We start from the raw sequence: 14,919 nt of genomic DNA, 5'->3' as shown, positions 1-14,919 counted from the left end.
GAGGTCCTGCCCCAGGTGGAGGAGTTCAAGTATCTCGCGGTGTCTCACAAGTGAGGGAAGGTTGGAGTCTGAGATTGACAGGCGGATCAGCACAGTGTCTGCAGTAATGCGATCGCTCTACCGGAGCTGAGCCAGAAGGCAAAGCTCTCAATTTACCGATAGATCTATGTTCCCACCCTCACCTGATGAGCTTTGGGTTGTGACCGAAAAGAGAAGATCTCGGATACAAGCAGCTGAAATGAGTTTCCTCCATAGGGTGTCTGGACTCACCCTAAGAACGGGTGAGGAACTCGGTCATCCGGGAGGGGCTCAGAGTAGAGCCGCTGCTCCTTCACATCAAGAAGAGCCAGTTGAGGTGGCTCGGGCATCTAGTCCGGATGCCTCCAGGACGCCTCCTTGATGAGGTCTTCCAGGCATACAATATAAAATAAAATGCTAAAATAATTTTGAGATTGTGACTAGCCTAACCCCTAGCATGATAGCATGAAGTATATTATTAACAGTGCTAACTAGCAATCGCTAGCCAATGTACATCTAAACAATCTGAATACACACAATGTTTTGTGTGCTTAGTGCACATGTTTAACCTGTAAAAACTCTACAGGTCAAATGATCACCATGTCATTCGGTTTGACAGTGTATGGGACTTTCCATGAGATATGAGCATTAAGCTAGCAGACGAAAGGCTGAGCTTTGCCCCCACGTCATGGAAGAAGGCAGACTGTAACGTTCCTAAAAAACACAAGATGGAAGCCAATGCAAATAAATAACATAAAATGCCAGTGTTCCAAAAAATAAGCTTTTTTTTCTCAATTACTTTGCCACAGTTACACAAAATGTTGCACACTACCCATGATCAAGACCTCTCCAATGATGTAACATATGCAGGGGTTCTTTGCACGGTTTGTCCTGCATTTGCTGCGGCAGAATAAGATATAATAATAATAAAGAATTAAGGCATGAGCAATATTTCCATCTCAATAAGACCACTACACTGCTTGATTATGACTGTTGCTTTCAAAGGAGCAGATCCATTGTTTTGCAATAAAGGAATTACCGATTGACCACCTCTCTGCTATTCTTACAATATCTGGATAAACGTTACAATATGATCTTTATCCTTAAAGATGGTCGCAACAGTGTTGGGTGTAGTGTGAGCCACACGTAGTGTTACAGTTTTAGAGCAAGTTTCATGTTTACAGACCAAAATTACGTTTTTTATTCATTTGTGGGAGTGTATTCGTAACCACGAAACGCCGTAACATGAAATGCCATAACCCGAGGACCAACTGTATAGCGTTTACTAAAGTGCACATTGAGAAATGTTTGTGATGCCACCACAGAAGGATACCAGTAATGAAAATGAGAAAAGAATAGAAAATGTGTAACAATAGATAGAGTGGAATGGCTTATGCAGTGGAATGTAAAGGAAAGGAAAAAAAACACTACATTAGAAAAAAAATAAATACAATTAATACAAAGAATACATTAATAGGGAATCATTTAAAATAAGCATTATCTTCCTCAATGTAGGATAATATTGCTTTTTATAACCTTGGCTCCATTTCTCCATTTAGCTATTAAGATTCAAAACTGTATTGGTTTTCCCGTTGATTATGCAGGTCTTACCAGAGGTCTTAATTATTGAAGAAAGTATATTCCAAGACAAACTGTTATGTAGGTTTATTATTTTTGGGAGAAGATCAAAAAAGCGATAAGCAATAATAATATGAAGGTCTGAAAGTTGTAAAGGCTCTTAAGTACTCGCAGTGCTTTTGATGGACACTTGTGCATGGGCTGTATGTGTGATTTGTTATGATATGAAAATATTGAATATTCTGCTTACTTGTAAATAAAGCCCAAATCTCCATCTGTCCTGGGGCTCAGCTCCCATTTATTTGATGTCAGACCAGATATAAGTCAATGTAGCGGAGTATAAATGATGGGAATCTAGATTTTAATACAGCCAAATATTTTCTTCTATAACACTGGCAAACATTTAGAGGAAACGCCACACTGAAGTTCAACATAGGAGCTGTACTTAAACATTAAGAAACCTTTTTTCAGAGCTTTTGATTGGGCTGAAACATTGCGAGCATAAGCTGCTTCCATAAGATAAACTGAGTCGAGTCCTTAGAAATGAGGCCTGCTTGCCAACATGAGAGTTGTAAATCAAGGGTTAGGACTAAACAATTAGCAAGAAGAATAAACTCGATGAGTCCAAAATATAAACTAAACTGCAAGGTCAGTGAGTCTACTTTACCCTCTATGTACCCTCAGACTGCAAATTAAACTTAGGCATAGTAAATTTCTAAACATGAGATGGATCTCGGAACGCTTGCAAGTGAACCCTGGTGCGATTTGTTTCATTTTAGCTGCAGTGTGAACGCTCCACGGACAAGATACATTGACCAGTGTTAAAATCGCAGCAAAACACATGCAGAAATAACAATTATGTAAATGAAAGTGCATTGGAAGCGCATTGTGCTCTCTCTCTCTCTGTCTCTCTCTCTCTCTGTGTGACAATGGCACGCTTTAAAAGTATACAGTCATTCTTGTTTATTGCGGTTAATTGGTTCCAGACTTGACTGTGATAAGTGAATTTCCGTGAAGTAGGATTCCTTATTTCTAAATGGAAATTTTTCATAGTTCGAGCATAGAAAACCTACTCACGACCTTCTAAATACGGTTTTTAACACCATTAGAACCCTTTAGACATGAAATAGCACCGCTATAGTCACCTTTACACTTGTATTACCCAATATAGTGGACAATAATAAGACATAATATACAATCACACCTTAGCATCGGAACAGTTTGTTGTTGTTTTTTGTTTTACTACTTCCTGCGGTGGACATTATCTCATCAGTGTAACATTACTGACACCTACTGACCAGTGTAGAATATACATACCATAACATGTAATGTTACATTACATGTTGTGTTACATTACAACATGTAATGTTGTAATGTGTTTCCTGAAGGTCTTATATTTGTATTTTAGTTCATGTAGTAATTTTTATGCTTGAAAATGATTCATTTAGGCAAAAATATGTAATTTTTGCTTAAACGTGCATTTTAAAAACTTATAATAGGCAGTAACCAACCATGAAACAGCAATGATTTATTCATATATTTTGAAAAAACATGAAGCCGCAAAATTTGAACCGTGATGCGAAGAGGGACAACTGTATTTTAGTATTTAGAAGCTCTTTCTGTCTCAACTGGTAAACTAGAAGGATATCAAACAAATTTAACCCAGCAGACGGCATTTTGGTTTGAGTTTCATCACATAATACAGCATGTCACAAAATATGCCCAAGTCCTTACTTTACGCACATGTTCTTTACTGCACAGCCTTTGGTCCCATGATGAAAATACCAGTGTGAACGCTAAGCCAACAAAGAGCACACCAAGCATCTTTTTTTTTACAAATTTGTGGTCTGGACTAGAGAACAAAAGTCTCCGGACATGGAGGCTTCTGGTCTCCTGTTGCTTTGACTGCATAACGTAGAAGAATTTATGCTGTCTGATTGTCCTTCTACTGGACTCCAGTTAAGTGCTGCAAAAAGACCAAACCTACAAACCAATTATATTGTTCCGCCTCAATAGCGCTCAGCCTGGCTTTTCTACTTCTATCAAATCTGAGACTGGGTGGTGAATATGGTCAGGCTCTGAAAGTGAACTGGAATTAGTTGTTTTCCAAAGAAATACATTTGAGCTCATTTTCATTAAAATTGTACAACATGACTGTCATACAGAAAGTTCCGTTATGTAGGCAGACTCGTATTCAAAGCAGAAAAAAAACAATGTCACCATACATGTCACCACTGGTAATCAAAGTTAAGGTAATTTTTGTTGTTGTTAAAAACATAGAGATGCATAAGGCACAATGGCTAAAAGACTTTGCATTACAACTTTAAATTAAAAAGTCCAACTTGTTTTAGCGCCATACCCATTTTAGACTTAGTACAGTTGTTTGTGGAAGCTAACTCTTCTGATTCTTCTTCTAGTCCTGAACTGCTGAAAAAAATGGGGCAAAATTAGTCAAAGCGTGCACCCTTACTGTGTTGCTTGTGCAATTACTTTTCTGAAAAATACAAGGCGATGTAATTCAAATATAAATATAAGTCAGATTGACTCGACATTTCACCCACAGCTTAATGTGCTCCACAAAACAACCTACTGTAACTTTAGGTGTTCATCTGAATCACCATGCAATTTGGAACACACACTTGGGGGACTGGTAAGCACATGTCTGTAAGGCTGTCTGAGCAAGATTGGTTGAAAAACATGGCCGCCATCGAGCAAAACATCTTTGCAGGGGCACGGGTGGCACTTATTGTCCATAAGTCATTGACCATTTGTCTGAGTGGGTGCCACAAATATGATTTAACCCATTAGGTGTCCTAATTTCTGAAGAGAAATGAAACAACGTGTTAACAAAACACGTTTTTATAGTTTTATAATTATAGTTTTACAGGCATTAAATCATTCTAAACGCATATAAATTACAAATGAAAGCGCTAAATGAAAATTTAAGGTTACTTTTACCCTCACTTAAGAAGACTGTTCCCAAAGACGATATGGCAGTGAGACACCACAAGGAAACAATTTTCCTATTATTTCTTGAGTTCAATAGTGTTTCCCACCTTCTTTGTGAAAATGCTGGCACTTGCAACTTTGTTTGGCTCCATTTTGGGTTACTGTATTGAGGTGAGAAACACTATTAAAATTGAAGAAACAACTCATGTTAAAACAGGAACGTGATGATGGTTGATCTCGCTGCCATACCGTGTCCTTGGGGACAGTTGTCAAGAATCACATCTTCAATGAAGGTAAAAGTAACCTTAAACGTTAATTTATCACTCTTATTTATCATTTATATGTACTTCTGTACTTATATGCATTGTGAATTGTTTTCTGCATGACAAGCTATAATTGGAAAACTATAAAAACATTTGGATTTACATTATTTTTTTATGGGGCTGTTTCATTTACAGTCAGACCTTCTGGAATGAATTCATGACACTAACCAAGGTTTTTGGTATATGTCCTGTTGGAAAAATTATTTCAAAAAAGCCCAAGAAAAAGCAAAACATGTCCGTGCATGATGGTGGTTCAAACCCCCAAATTTTGACTTCGGCTTTTGACCTCTTGCACTTTTAATACTGCATTTAAAAACGTGCATTATATCAAGCTATCCATCTCTCTAATACTGTTCTGGTCCTGATGGACAGGCCCAATTCCCAGAATCGGACTAACACTGTCCATTTGTATCAATTATTCTTGACTTCTTCTCTGTGCTCATCCAGACACATGGAAGTCAATTATGTCTAATCTTTGGTAAATTACACGGCACTCGTGAGGCAGTTACTGTCTACGTCTCACTGAAGGTTATCACGGCGCAGTCATTAGCCTTTATGAGATAAGAGTCTTACAGGTAAGGAAAGAAGACAAAGAGAAGGATGAACCGTAGAGCAGGGGAAGTGACCATACTCACTCATTTGCTGTGCTACCTAGTGATGCTTGTGCTCTGGCTATTGCGCAATCAGCACTTCGATCACACTTTAGGAAAGGCACTCTTTCCTGGAAATATCTGATTTTCATTGTAATTGCTCTTAAGGTTGGTGTTAGAGTATGTAAAGTGTGTAAAGTTTTTTCACAGATTCAAATGCAGTGTGTATAGACAGTGCATGATGCGCTGCTTTGTCTGGAATCTAAATACTGTAGCTTGTTATCTGACATAGGGGCCACACAATTTCTTAGTTTAAAATGCACTAATATACGTTGTTGGATTTTGCAGTCCTGTTGGGAATATGCTATTTGCAGTATAAAACACTTCAACATTATTACGCTCCAATGACTCAATGTAGATTTAGAGAAGTGCTTATATTGCAAGAAAAGGTCTGCATTGTTTATGTGTAATTAGCTTCACTGGTTTCTCCCAAGCGTATCTGTTTTGATACATACTTTTTCCCTCAATTCCTCTTTAATTCCACTTCACTTTCTTAATATGTTTGCCTTCTACGTCACCTTCTTCCATCCTGAAAAGGTGTGCATTTATGGACATTTGTGCCTTGTTGTAACCACAAAGCCGTCATGCATCATTGGATGGATTCCTAAAAATCACCAACAAGCCTTACCTGTTTCTCGGTGAGGGTGTACAAGTATTGATGATCCGGGCTGAAGAGCAGATCTTTTAGGATGGGGTTGCCGTCACTCACCAGGACATTTTCATACAGCAAAGCAGGTTGGCTAATGGAGTTGACAAGGATCTGAAAGAGACCAAAGAGGAGAAAACAATATTAGGATTACAAGTCATTTCATTTCTTGACAACAAGTTAGTGTCACATTCCGACACAGAATGGTACTCAAGGCTGAACAATAACAAACAAGTCAGTCTAACTTGTTTGACTGAAAAATCGTGACATGCAAGGAAAAATACTGCAATCCTATAGGTGGTGTTAGTAGCCTATGCATTTTGAAGTGCAAAACATCCCCGCCACATCGTGGTTCGAATTTCGCAGCTTCATTCTGTCACGGATTTTCAAAATATATCAATTAATAAATCATAGCTTCTTTATGGGTGACTATAGCCTATTATTTGTAAAATAAAAAAAAAATGCATCTTTAAAGCCAAATGTACACATTTTTGGCCTCAAGCATAACAATAACTAAATGAACTAATATACTGAATGAACTAATATAAGACATTCAGAAAATGCACTTACTGTATAGACATTGTGGTATGTAGTATTCTACACTTGTCACTAGGGCTACGTTGACACTGTAGATCAATTACGATTTTTTTGCTCATATGTGACCTGTGTCAGATTTTTTTCATGCCAGTATGAACAGTACAATACCATCCATCTGTTTTCTGTGCCGCTTATCCTCACTAGGGTCGCGGGTATGCTCTTCAGGCGAGAGGTACACCCTGGACTGGTGGCACATTTAGACAAACAAACATTCACACTCACATTCACACCTATGGACAATTTTGAGTCACCAATTAACCTAACATGTGTGTTTTTGGAATGCGGGAGGAAACCGGAGTACCTAGAGAACGGGGGGAAATATGCAAAGGCGTCATTAGTAGATATGCATAAATCTGATATGTATCCGATCTACTGCAGTCTGAATGGTCAGGTCGCATATATCCAACCTACATGTCATCAAAAGGTGTGTTTTGCCGTGCTTACTGAGATGTGGATGAAGGTACCCAACAGATGTAGGCAAAGGTTATTCTTGTCATCCAAAAATTGTTTCAAAAATGTCCCACCACTCCTGACATCACAGCAAGTTCTCCACAAATCTTAATCTTAATCATTGGTTCACAAAATGTTGACTCCTGTTGCACAAAATCCTTGAAACTGCCACAAACGCACCGAGGGGAGCACAAAATGAGTTCATATTTACATCCGTAAACACACGGCAGAAGCATGTGACGTCACTTCTCAGATGCCTTTTGTGTATACTGACAAGTCACATTTTTTAGGTAATGTGAATGACCACATACAAATCTGATTTTAACAAAACATCCGAATTGGGCATCAGAGCCTGCAGTGTGAACGTAACTTATGTGTCAGCAATGTTACAATAGTCACCGCACGAAGTACTGGTAGTAAAAAAAGGAATAACAAGGAACTCTCACAATGCTAACAACATGTGTGAGTCTATATTATATCTTACGTTCTATAACTATGTCTACTATATTAGGTAATACGAGTGTAAATGTGACTGTAGGGGTTGTATGATAATATTGGTTTATTAACTTGTTAGCTGAGTGAGTAAATATTATAGCAGCAGATACTTGCCCACTTGGAGCAGCAAGTGGGCTAAAGATAGGATGTGCTATGCTGGGAGTGTGTGTTCTATTTTGTACAGAAAAAGATGCTGATGTGAGACTATGACATCAGAGAAAACACGGCTCTCAGCTGTTACTGCCACACACGCACTCACAAGCAATGCTCCAGGTAAGGTATCTTGGCACGACAGCATACGTCAGTCGTCTGGAGAAACCCCTGTAAAAAGTTGTGAGCTTCAACACAGAGCTTCGCGGCGTGCGAAAGTCTCTCTTCTTCTGTTTAGGAGGCCACAGGAGGACATTAGCAGAGACATTTTTTATCCCAGGATATGAAACTATTCTGTCTGACATATTTGCAATAATTTTGTTATCCCTAATTAACCCTCATAATTGGAGATTGACAAACACGTAAAGGGAGGTGAAATTTATTTAACACAGTGGTCCTTGAGACCTCTATTAGGTTGCAGAGAATTTCATCTCTTACATGGATGGATGGATGGATGGATGCTCCAACTATAAAAATATTCAATTTATAAACAAATAATCCTACTTGGTTTTGCTTTCATTGGCAGAATCAATGCGTGGATCAGTAGTTGGTGCCAAATGACTTCTCAAGAGAGTCAGAGTTTTTCTGCCTGTCACTCGTTCTCACACACACAAACACACACAAAAGTGATCTGCCAGAAATTCGCTGGACAAAAAGTGTCCCAAAACTTGTTAACAAGTTACCAAACGACAGATGAGTTATAATTCTAAGTTTAAGATAATGGGTCAATCAATGTCATAATGTCGTAATGTCATAAAACAACAGTGCAGCAGCTAAGAAATATGATTATTAAAATATAATTCATGAACTAATTACTTTTTAACAAAGACATTTTGTCTTTTGTCTATGAGCACTGCGATTGGCTGGTGACCGGTCCAGAGTGTACCCCTCCTCTCACCCGAAGACAGCTGGGATAGGCTGCAGCATACCCGTGGCCCAAGTGAGGACAAGCGGTATAGAAACGGATGGATGGATGGATGGCTGGATGGATGGATGGATGGATGGATGGATGGGTTCTATGAGCAATGACCTGTAAGGTAATTTAAAATGCCTTCAGCTTCAATCAAGGATGTATATTTTAGACTGTCATATCTTCAGTTAAATTTCCATTTATTGTTTCAAATGGGTAATAACAAAGAGGTAAAATATTACTAAAAGTACTACAACAAACTCCAACAATTAAACTACTGTATGGATTAGTTTTTTTACATTTTAAACAAGATCTTGACTGTTACGAATAAAATATCTGAAGTCTAGTCTATAGTGACTGGAATCATTGACTTTCATGGACCAGCTAGGAAATTCTTTGCTGTGTTAGCACTAGTGTCTGTGCCTACAGTTCAAAGCCAGTTTCCCTTGTTACAAAGTTCAGATTCCATTGAATCACTCTCCCGTCATTGTCCAACCTCAGTCGACAAGTCCATTGACTGTACCTGAAAGCCACCCAAAAATTTTTGACACTTTCCCCACATTTGCTTTGTCATCTTCCTCTGTTCTCTCCTACAGTGTGGGAAGTTGTTATCTGTCAAATCACCAGCAACATTGCCTTAATCTGTCTTTGAACAGAAGGTTCACGGCCTGTCAACACAGTGGGTGAGCTTGTTTCTTAAGAGCAGCAAGCCGCTTTGGATAAAAGGCGAGTGCTTTTACAAAATCAGCTTTGAGGAGGTTCTCTAAGGGATGTTTTATTGGAATAGCACAATAAAGCAAGAATGTCAGGTATTTGTCAGAGTGTACAAAGGATGGAATCAAATGTGAGTGTGTGAAAAGTTGCTAGAAGAAACACTGGCATTTCAGATGAATATTGCCATTGGCCAAGGGTAATTTGTCATTTCAAAAAGTCTTGATTTATTCAAATATTTAAAAAAAAAAGATCTTGAAACAGAGGGTTAGCCTTATATTCAAGGTTGTTTTATATTCTGGTCAATATATATATATATATATATATATATATATATATATATATATATATATATATATATATATATATATATATATATACATATATAGCATTCACTAACAAACTACCAAATAGCCTTTCTGTTACTTAACAATTTAAAAAGCTCAAACGTTATGTGAGAACAGGATCAGCAGGAAGCAACTCTCCCTACAGCTCAGGGCAGAGGGCAGTGGGAGGGGGGATTCAGGTCAGCTGGCACAGAGGGGGTAGAGCGATGCAGGTGACACATATATTTTCATCTACCGGCATAGCCTGCAGGTTTATGCTCGCTTTCTGCGGCCTCTGCACTCTCCAAGTTAAGCTTGGTAAGGTATGTTTTTCTGACTTTATAATATATCGGAGATTTTAGTACATATTATTTGGTAAATTGGTCCAAAATACCATGTGTTCTAATTAACGCCAATTAACTCTATTCAGTTAACTGCATGTCTACAAAAGTCACTGGCTGCGTGGTCTACAAAAGCAAACAACCGTCAAAGGTCTCTCTAATTTGCGCCGGTCAAAAAACACTTGCATTACTAAAGTCCCAGGGTTTTCTTGCTCCTGCTCCCATGCCCAGAGGACAGCCGGAAGGCTGTGTGGTTTAAAATTAAAAACTCAATAACCTACAATTATTAACTATTATTTTGTAAATACAGCCATTACCTGACAGATTAGCGGTTCACAGATGATGACTGATTCTCTGAATGTATTAGAATATTAGTTTAAAACTAATCCGCCTCTGGCAGCTCCTACGTTTGCGCAGCCACTTGGCTGTCCTTTGGGCATGAAGAGTAGAAACGCCACATGGATGGGTTGTGGGACTTCTAGTGTTAACAGCTGTGACTGATGATGCTTTTATTTTGAACATGCATACAATTTACACTGAATGCTTCATGTTACAAGTCACAATTCCACATGTCCGAAAAAGAGTAAGACAAAGCAGAGCTTATTTAATCCTACCCAATGTCCGTATCACATTAATTGCTAATCCAGATGTTCACTTCCTATATTCAACATGCACTGACTTTATGCACTGCCTCATACACAGCAGATCATTACTATTTTCATTACTATTACTATCATCACTATTAGAAACAAAACAAACAAAAAAACAAATGAAGTTTTTCTTTTTCCCCCTGTTGATATCCAAATCCACTTCCTGCTGTTTTTGGTGTTGTATGTTAGTGTAATTGAATGTAGATAAATGGGCTCCTAATTCCCATACCTCGTTGAGCAGGCCCTGGCAACGATGATATCAAAAGCCAAATGTTCCTCTATTTCCTTGTTGTCATGGTGATGTATTCTTTGGTATTTATCCAGATCGGTGATATCCTTAACAAGTAGTCTTGCTTCTCCTGGTCCACCAGTTAGCTTGATGTACATTTTACCGTTGGTGTTTTCATCTTGCAACTCGTCGATCCTTCTCTTGGTGCCTTGGTATCTATCCATGCTCAGTGGTCTATTTTCTTCCTTAAGGTTTATGACATCATCATGGACCCCCGCGATCATTTGCATAATGGTGATGTTCTGCGTTTGTACCATTTTCTTCTCTAATGCCAGACAGTCATCAAAATATTGCTTTGTCTGTGTAACATGTCGCATAATTAGTGATTGCAGACACCTACATTTTTGCTGTTTGTGCTGCAATACACACTTGTATCTCATTGTTCTTCTAGGCGTGTAATAATATCAAATCTTTGCTCTCGAGAATATTTTCAATTTCTTAAACTGCTTTGTCTTTCGAGTCGCAGTCCACCTCCTCATCGAACAGCCAGACTGACCCAATTTCTGATTTTGAATCCATAATTCCAGGGCCAGTGTCATTCGCTTTGTGTTTGGCATTGTTGCTAGGCAACCGCTTTGAACTTCAGCAGTTAGCCATTTAGCTTGCTTTTTAGCTGCTATCAGCACTTTTGCTCTTCACGTACGACTCATGTGCATTGCTATAGTGTGTCATAAAGAGCACAGCTTTATTTTTCCTGCTTGGGGATCTGTGGAGCATCCTATTTTTGAAGGCTATTATCGAAGGCAACCAAATCCAGACAGACAGGCTTGAAATTACTTATTTATTTATTTTTTAATCTGGCAGGAATACCTGCAGGAGTTTATTTAATGCCGCTGTGAGAATGTAGTAGGATTTCAAACGGTAAAAGTAAGGACTATTTTATGCTTGAAATGGACTACTTCCTGTAGTGTGAGCCTCACTGTGCCTGCAAGTGCAAGTTTTGCAAGTTTTTTTTTTTCATGAAAGAGCTATAATTTCAAATATTTCAGTGCTAAACTCAAAATCTGAAAAGAAAGTGTTCTACTATATACATTGCATTTATATTGAATCTTACTAAATATGTATTTTTACCAAACTTCCCAGGTCCTACTCGTAAAGACTTCCTTTTATATGACAAATAAATTCAACTTTAACATGGTAGGCATTTCCTACTGGTAAGGACAATGTACCTAAAATACACTGTGGAACAAAACTTAAAGGTGACTTTTTAATGAGTTTGGGATCTACAGTCTGACTTTGCAGCTATATAGTATTCCCCCCAATTTGTACGATGCTCAGACCACTCCATCTCCTGGTTTCCCTGGGGATGAGGTTCATTACTGATATTCCAAAAGGACACTGTAACCTGCCAGAACACTGTTTATTTCACACAATCCTGAGCACAAATGAGTGAAGGTCTACCAAAATATAAAGTATATTACAAAAGTGATATCATACCCTTAGTATATTATATACTGTAGTATAGCAGTATATACTGTATTTACCATCCACTGAAAATGACTCAACACAGCCATTATTGTATAAATAGCTGGCAACACAAGTGAGAAGCAAGCTAATGGTAGTGGTAGTGTTATGGTGAGGGGCTACATAAGTGCTGCTGGCAATTGGGGAGCTGTGGTTCAATACGACAAGTGCCTTGCTGAGGAACTTGAAGGTCATGGTGTGGTCAATGTCTCCTCCAGACTTGAACCCAAATGTGTTACAAGCTATTTCGACAATAATGATTGTGTGCTGACTCATTTTCAGCGGACAGTAGATCTATACTGATATACAAGCTGGACACTGACTCCTCTAAGGTATATCCAAGTTTCATTTTCCCCCAGAGAAGATATCATACAATGTTTGCTGAAATGTGAGCAGTGTATTCACTGTGGGAGATACTATACATATCCATCATATCACTTTTACACCCCATTTTCCATGTTTCCCCTTGAGATGTCTTATCTCTGTCCTCATTTCTCTTTCAACATCTTTCCTTGTCCTTGTAACCTTAGCAGTTATGCTTCATTACAAGGATAGACAAGGAGAATGTAGAGAATGGCGGGATACTGATGAAGAGGAAAAAATGAATAGGTAATATACACTTGTTAACCTCGTTAGCATTTCTCATGGAAAGTAATGTCAAAACTGTCCGGTGAGGAAGAGTAATGAACTACTGTACAACATTTTCAAGTAGTTCTTTGATGATGGAGTGAAAATAAAGAGGCAATTTCTTAATGAAATCTGCTCAATGAGTATACATACTGTATATTAATGTGTGAGTGTGTGTGGTTTCTAAAGAAATTGACTGCATTTATCTTGTATGAACCAGGCAAAATGTCCCCCAAAAATAAAGGTCCCAACAATAGTGTATTGGAAGAGTGTTGTCCAATATCAAGCCTTGATGCTGGAATTTAGACAGTGTAAAAGTGCTTTTAGTAAGCCCTACTGGGAACACGCCATTTTGTGTGTAGAGTGTGTGTCTCCAAGAAGCACCATTGTGTACTTTCTCCATGTTTTACATATACACTACAATGCTGCACATGTCCAACATAATAGATGCCATATATCACATACAACAGCGTAACATTAAGGAGTGGGACAAGAGGACGTTAACGTTAGCAACAATAGGATAGCTATGTGAGCTACAGTGCTAAAATAACACTAACATTTTAACAGGAACATCATGCTGGGTTAGCGTTTTCGCTGAAGAAAAACAAAATGATCACATTTACAGCTCCCACATCTGTGGCTGACTGACGGATTGTTGGCAAAGCTTTAAGATGTGTAGCGAGGCCTTTACGTTTTCCTTTTACAAAGCTGTCTATCTGGCTAGGGGCGAGTTGCAGGCAGTATCATGTCCATGAGGAATTGACGTCATGAAAAACTGCAACTTCGAAAGTAACTGAGTGCCTCTTCTCTCAAGAACTGAGCAAACCAGAAAGGGAGATGATAGATTTTTCTCACATTTGGTGCTCACACACAGGCTCTAGGGGAACACATTACTGTCAGAACATCATTAAAAGGTCAATTTTGCATAATAGGGGACCTTAAAACTCCAAAGTACAAATGTGCAACCTACAGAGAGAGTGACTGAACACGGTTGAAGAGTGTGTGTTTGTGGTTGTGTGTGTGTTTCTGTGCGTGCGTGTGTATGTGTGTGTGGGTCTGACCCTGACTGGAGGGCATCCAAAGTATCAGAGCATACCTGCTGACTACATCTACAGCTACACACACACACACGCACACAGCAGCCAGACAGTTGACTTGTGGTGAAATTAATCATTGTTCTATTGCCACACGGCCACTCTCACAACAGGAAGATGGCCTCAGGTGACACACACAAATGCGCGCACACACACACACGCGTGTTACAAGTCCAAAAAGTGACAGGCAGACAGCTGGCCGGTGACAACATACCATTATAATGGTGTCTTACTAACAGTTAATACTTGGCTTGCGCTAGAAAACATCAAAATCAAGAGACCACCTGTATGGTGTGGTCAAGCCTGTCAAAGTATGGGCACCATTTATTTGTTTATTTAAACTAACTCTTCTACTCCTGAAGTGCTGCACACAAACGGGTAAAAATGTGTCAAAACATGCACCACTACATGCACCCACAAATAAACCAGATTGTGATGCACCCAAAATTTTACCTCATAAGTCGGGGTTGACTTGAAATTTCTCATACAGCTTGATGCACCCGAGCGGTCCACAGTTCTCTACGGCTATGGCTTCTCTACGGCTAGGGATCTGGGTTGTGGGTCTACCCTGTTGCGCCTCGGGTGCCTTGCGCGGGGTGTCGCGATGGGGCTTCCAGGTGTTGGGGGGGGGGGGGGGGGGGGGGTACCACG

At 39.0% G+C, this 14,919-nt stretch overlaps 1 protein-coding gene across 2 annotated transcripts in view; it reads right to left on the bottom strand.

The window, feature by feature from the left end:
* LOC129194286 (plexin-A1-like) overlaps positions 1 to 14,919 on the bottom strand; it is a 316,667-nt gene that overhangs the window by 141,700 nt on the left and 160,048 nt on the right. For both annotated transcript variants that reach the window (XM_054799421.1, XM_054799428.1), the window contains exon 4: positions 6,147 to 6,278. In XM_054799421.1, the coding sequence (XP_054655396.1) occupies positions 6,147 to 6,278 (132 nt within the window). The remainder of the gene's footprint in view (positions 1 to 6,146; positions 6,279 to 14,919) is intronic.

Source organism: Dunckerocampus dactyliophorus, chromosome 1 (genome assembly GCF_027744805.1).
Source record: "Dunckerocampus dactyliophorus isolate RoL2022-P2 chromosome 1, RoL_Ddac_1.1, whole genome shotgun sequence".
NCBI lineage: Eukaryota > Metazoa > Chordata > Actinopteri > Syngnathiformes > Syngnathidae > Dunckerocampus > Dunckerocampus dactyliophorus.
Note: the sequence above shows the minus strand (reverse complement) of the source record. Positions and strands in the feature narration are given on the sequence as shown.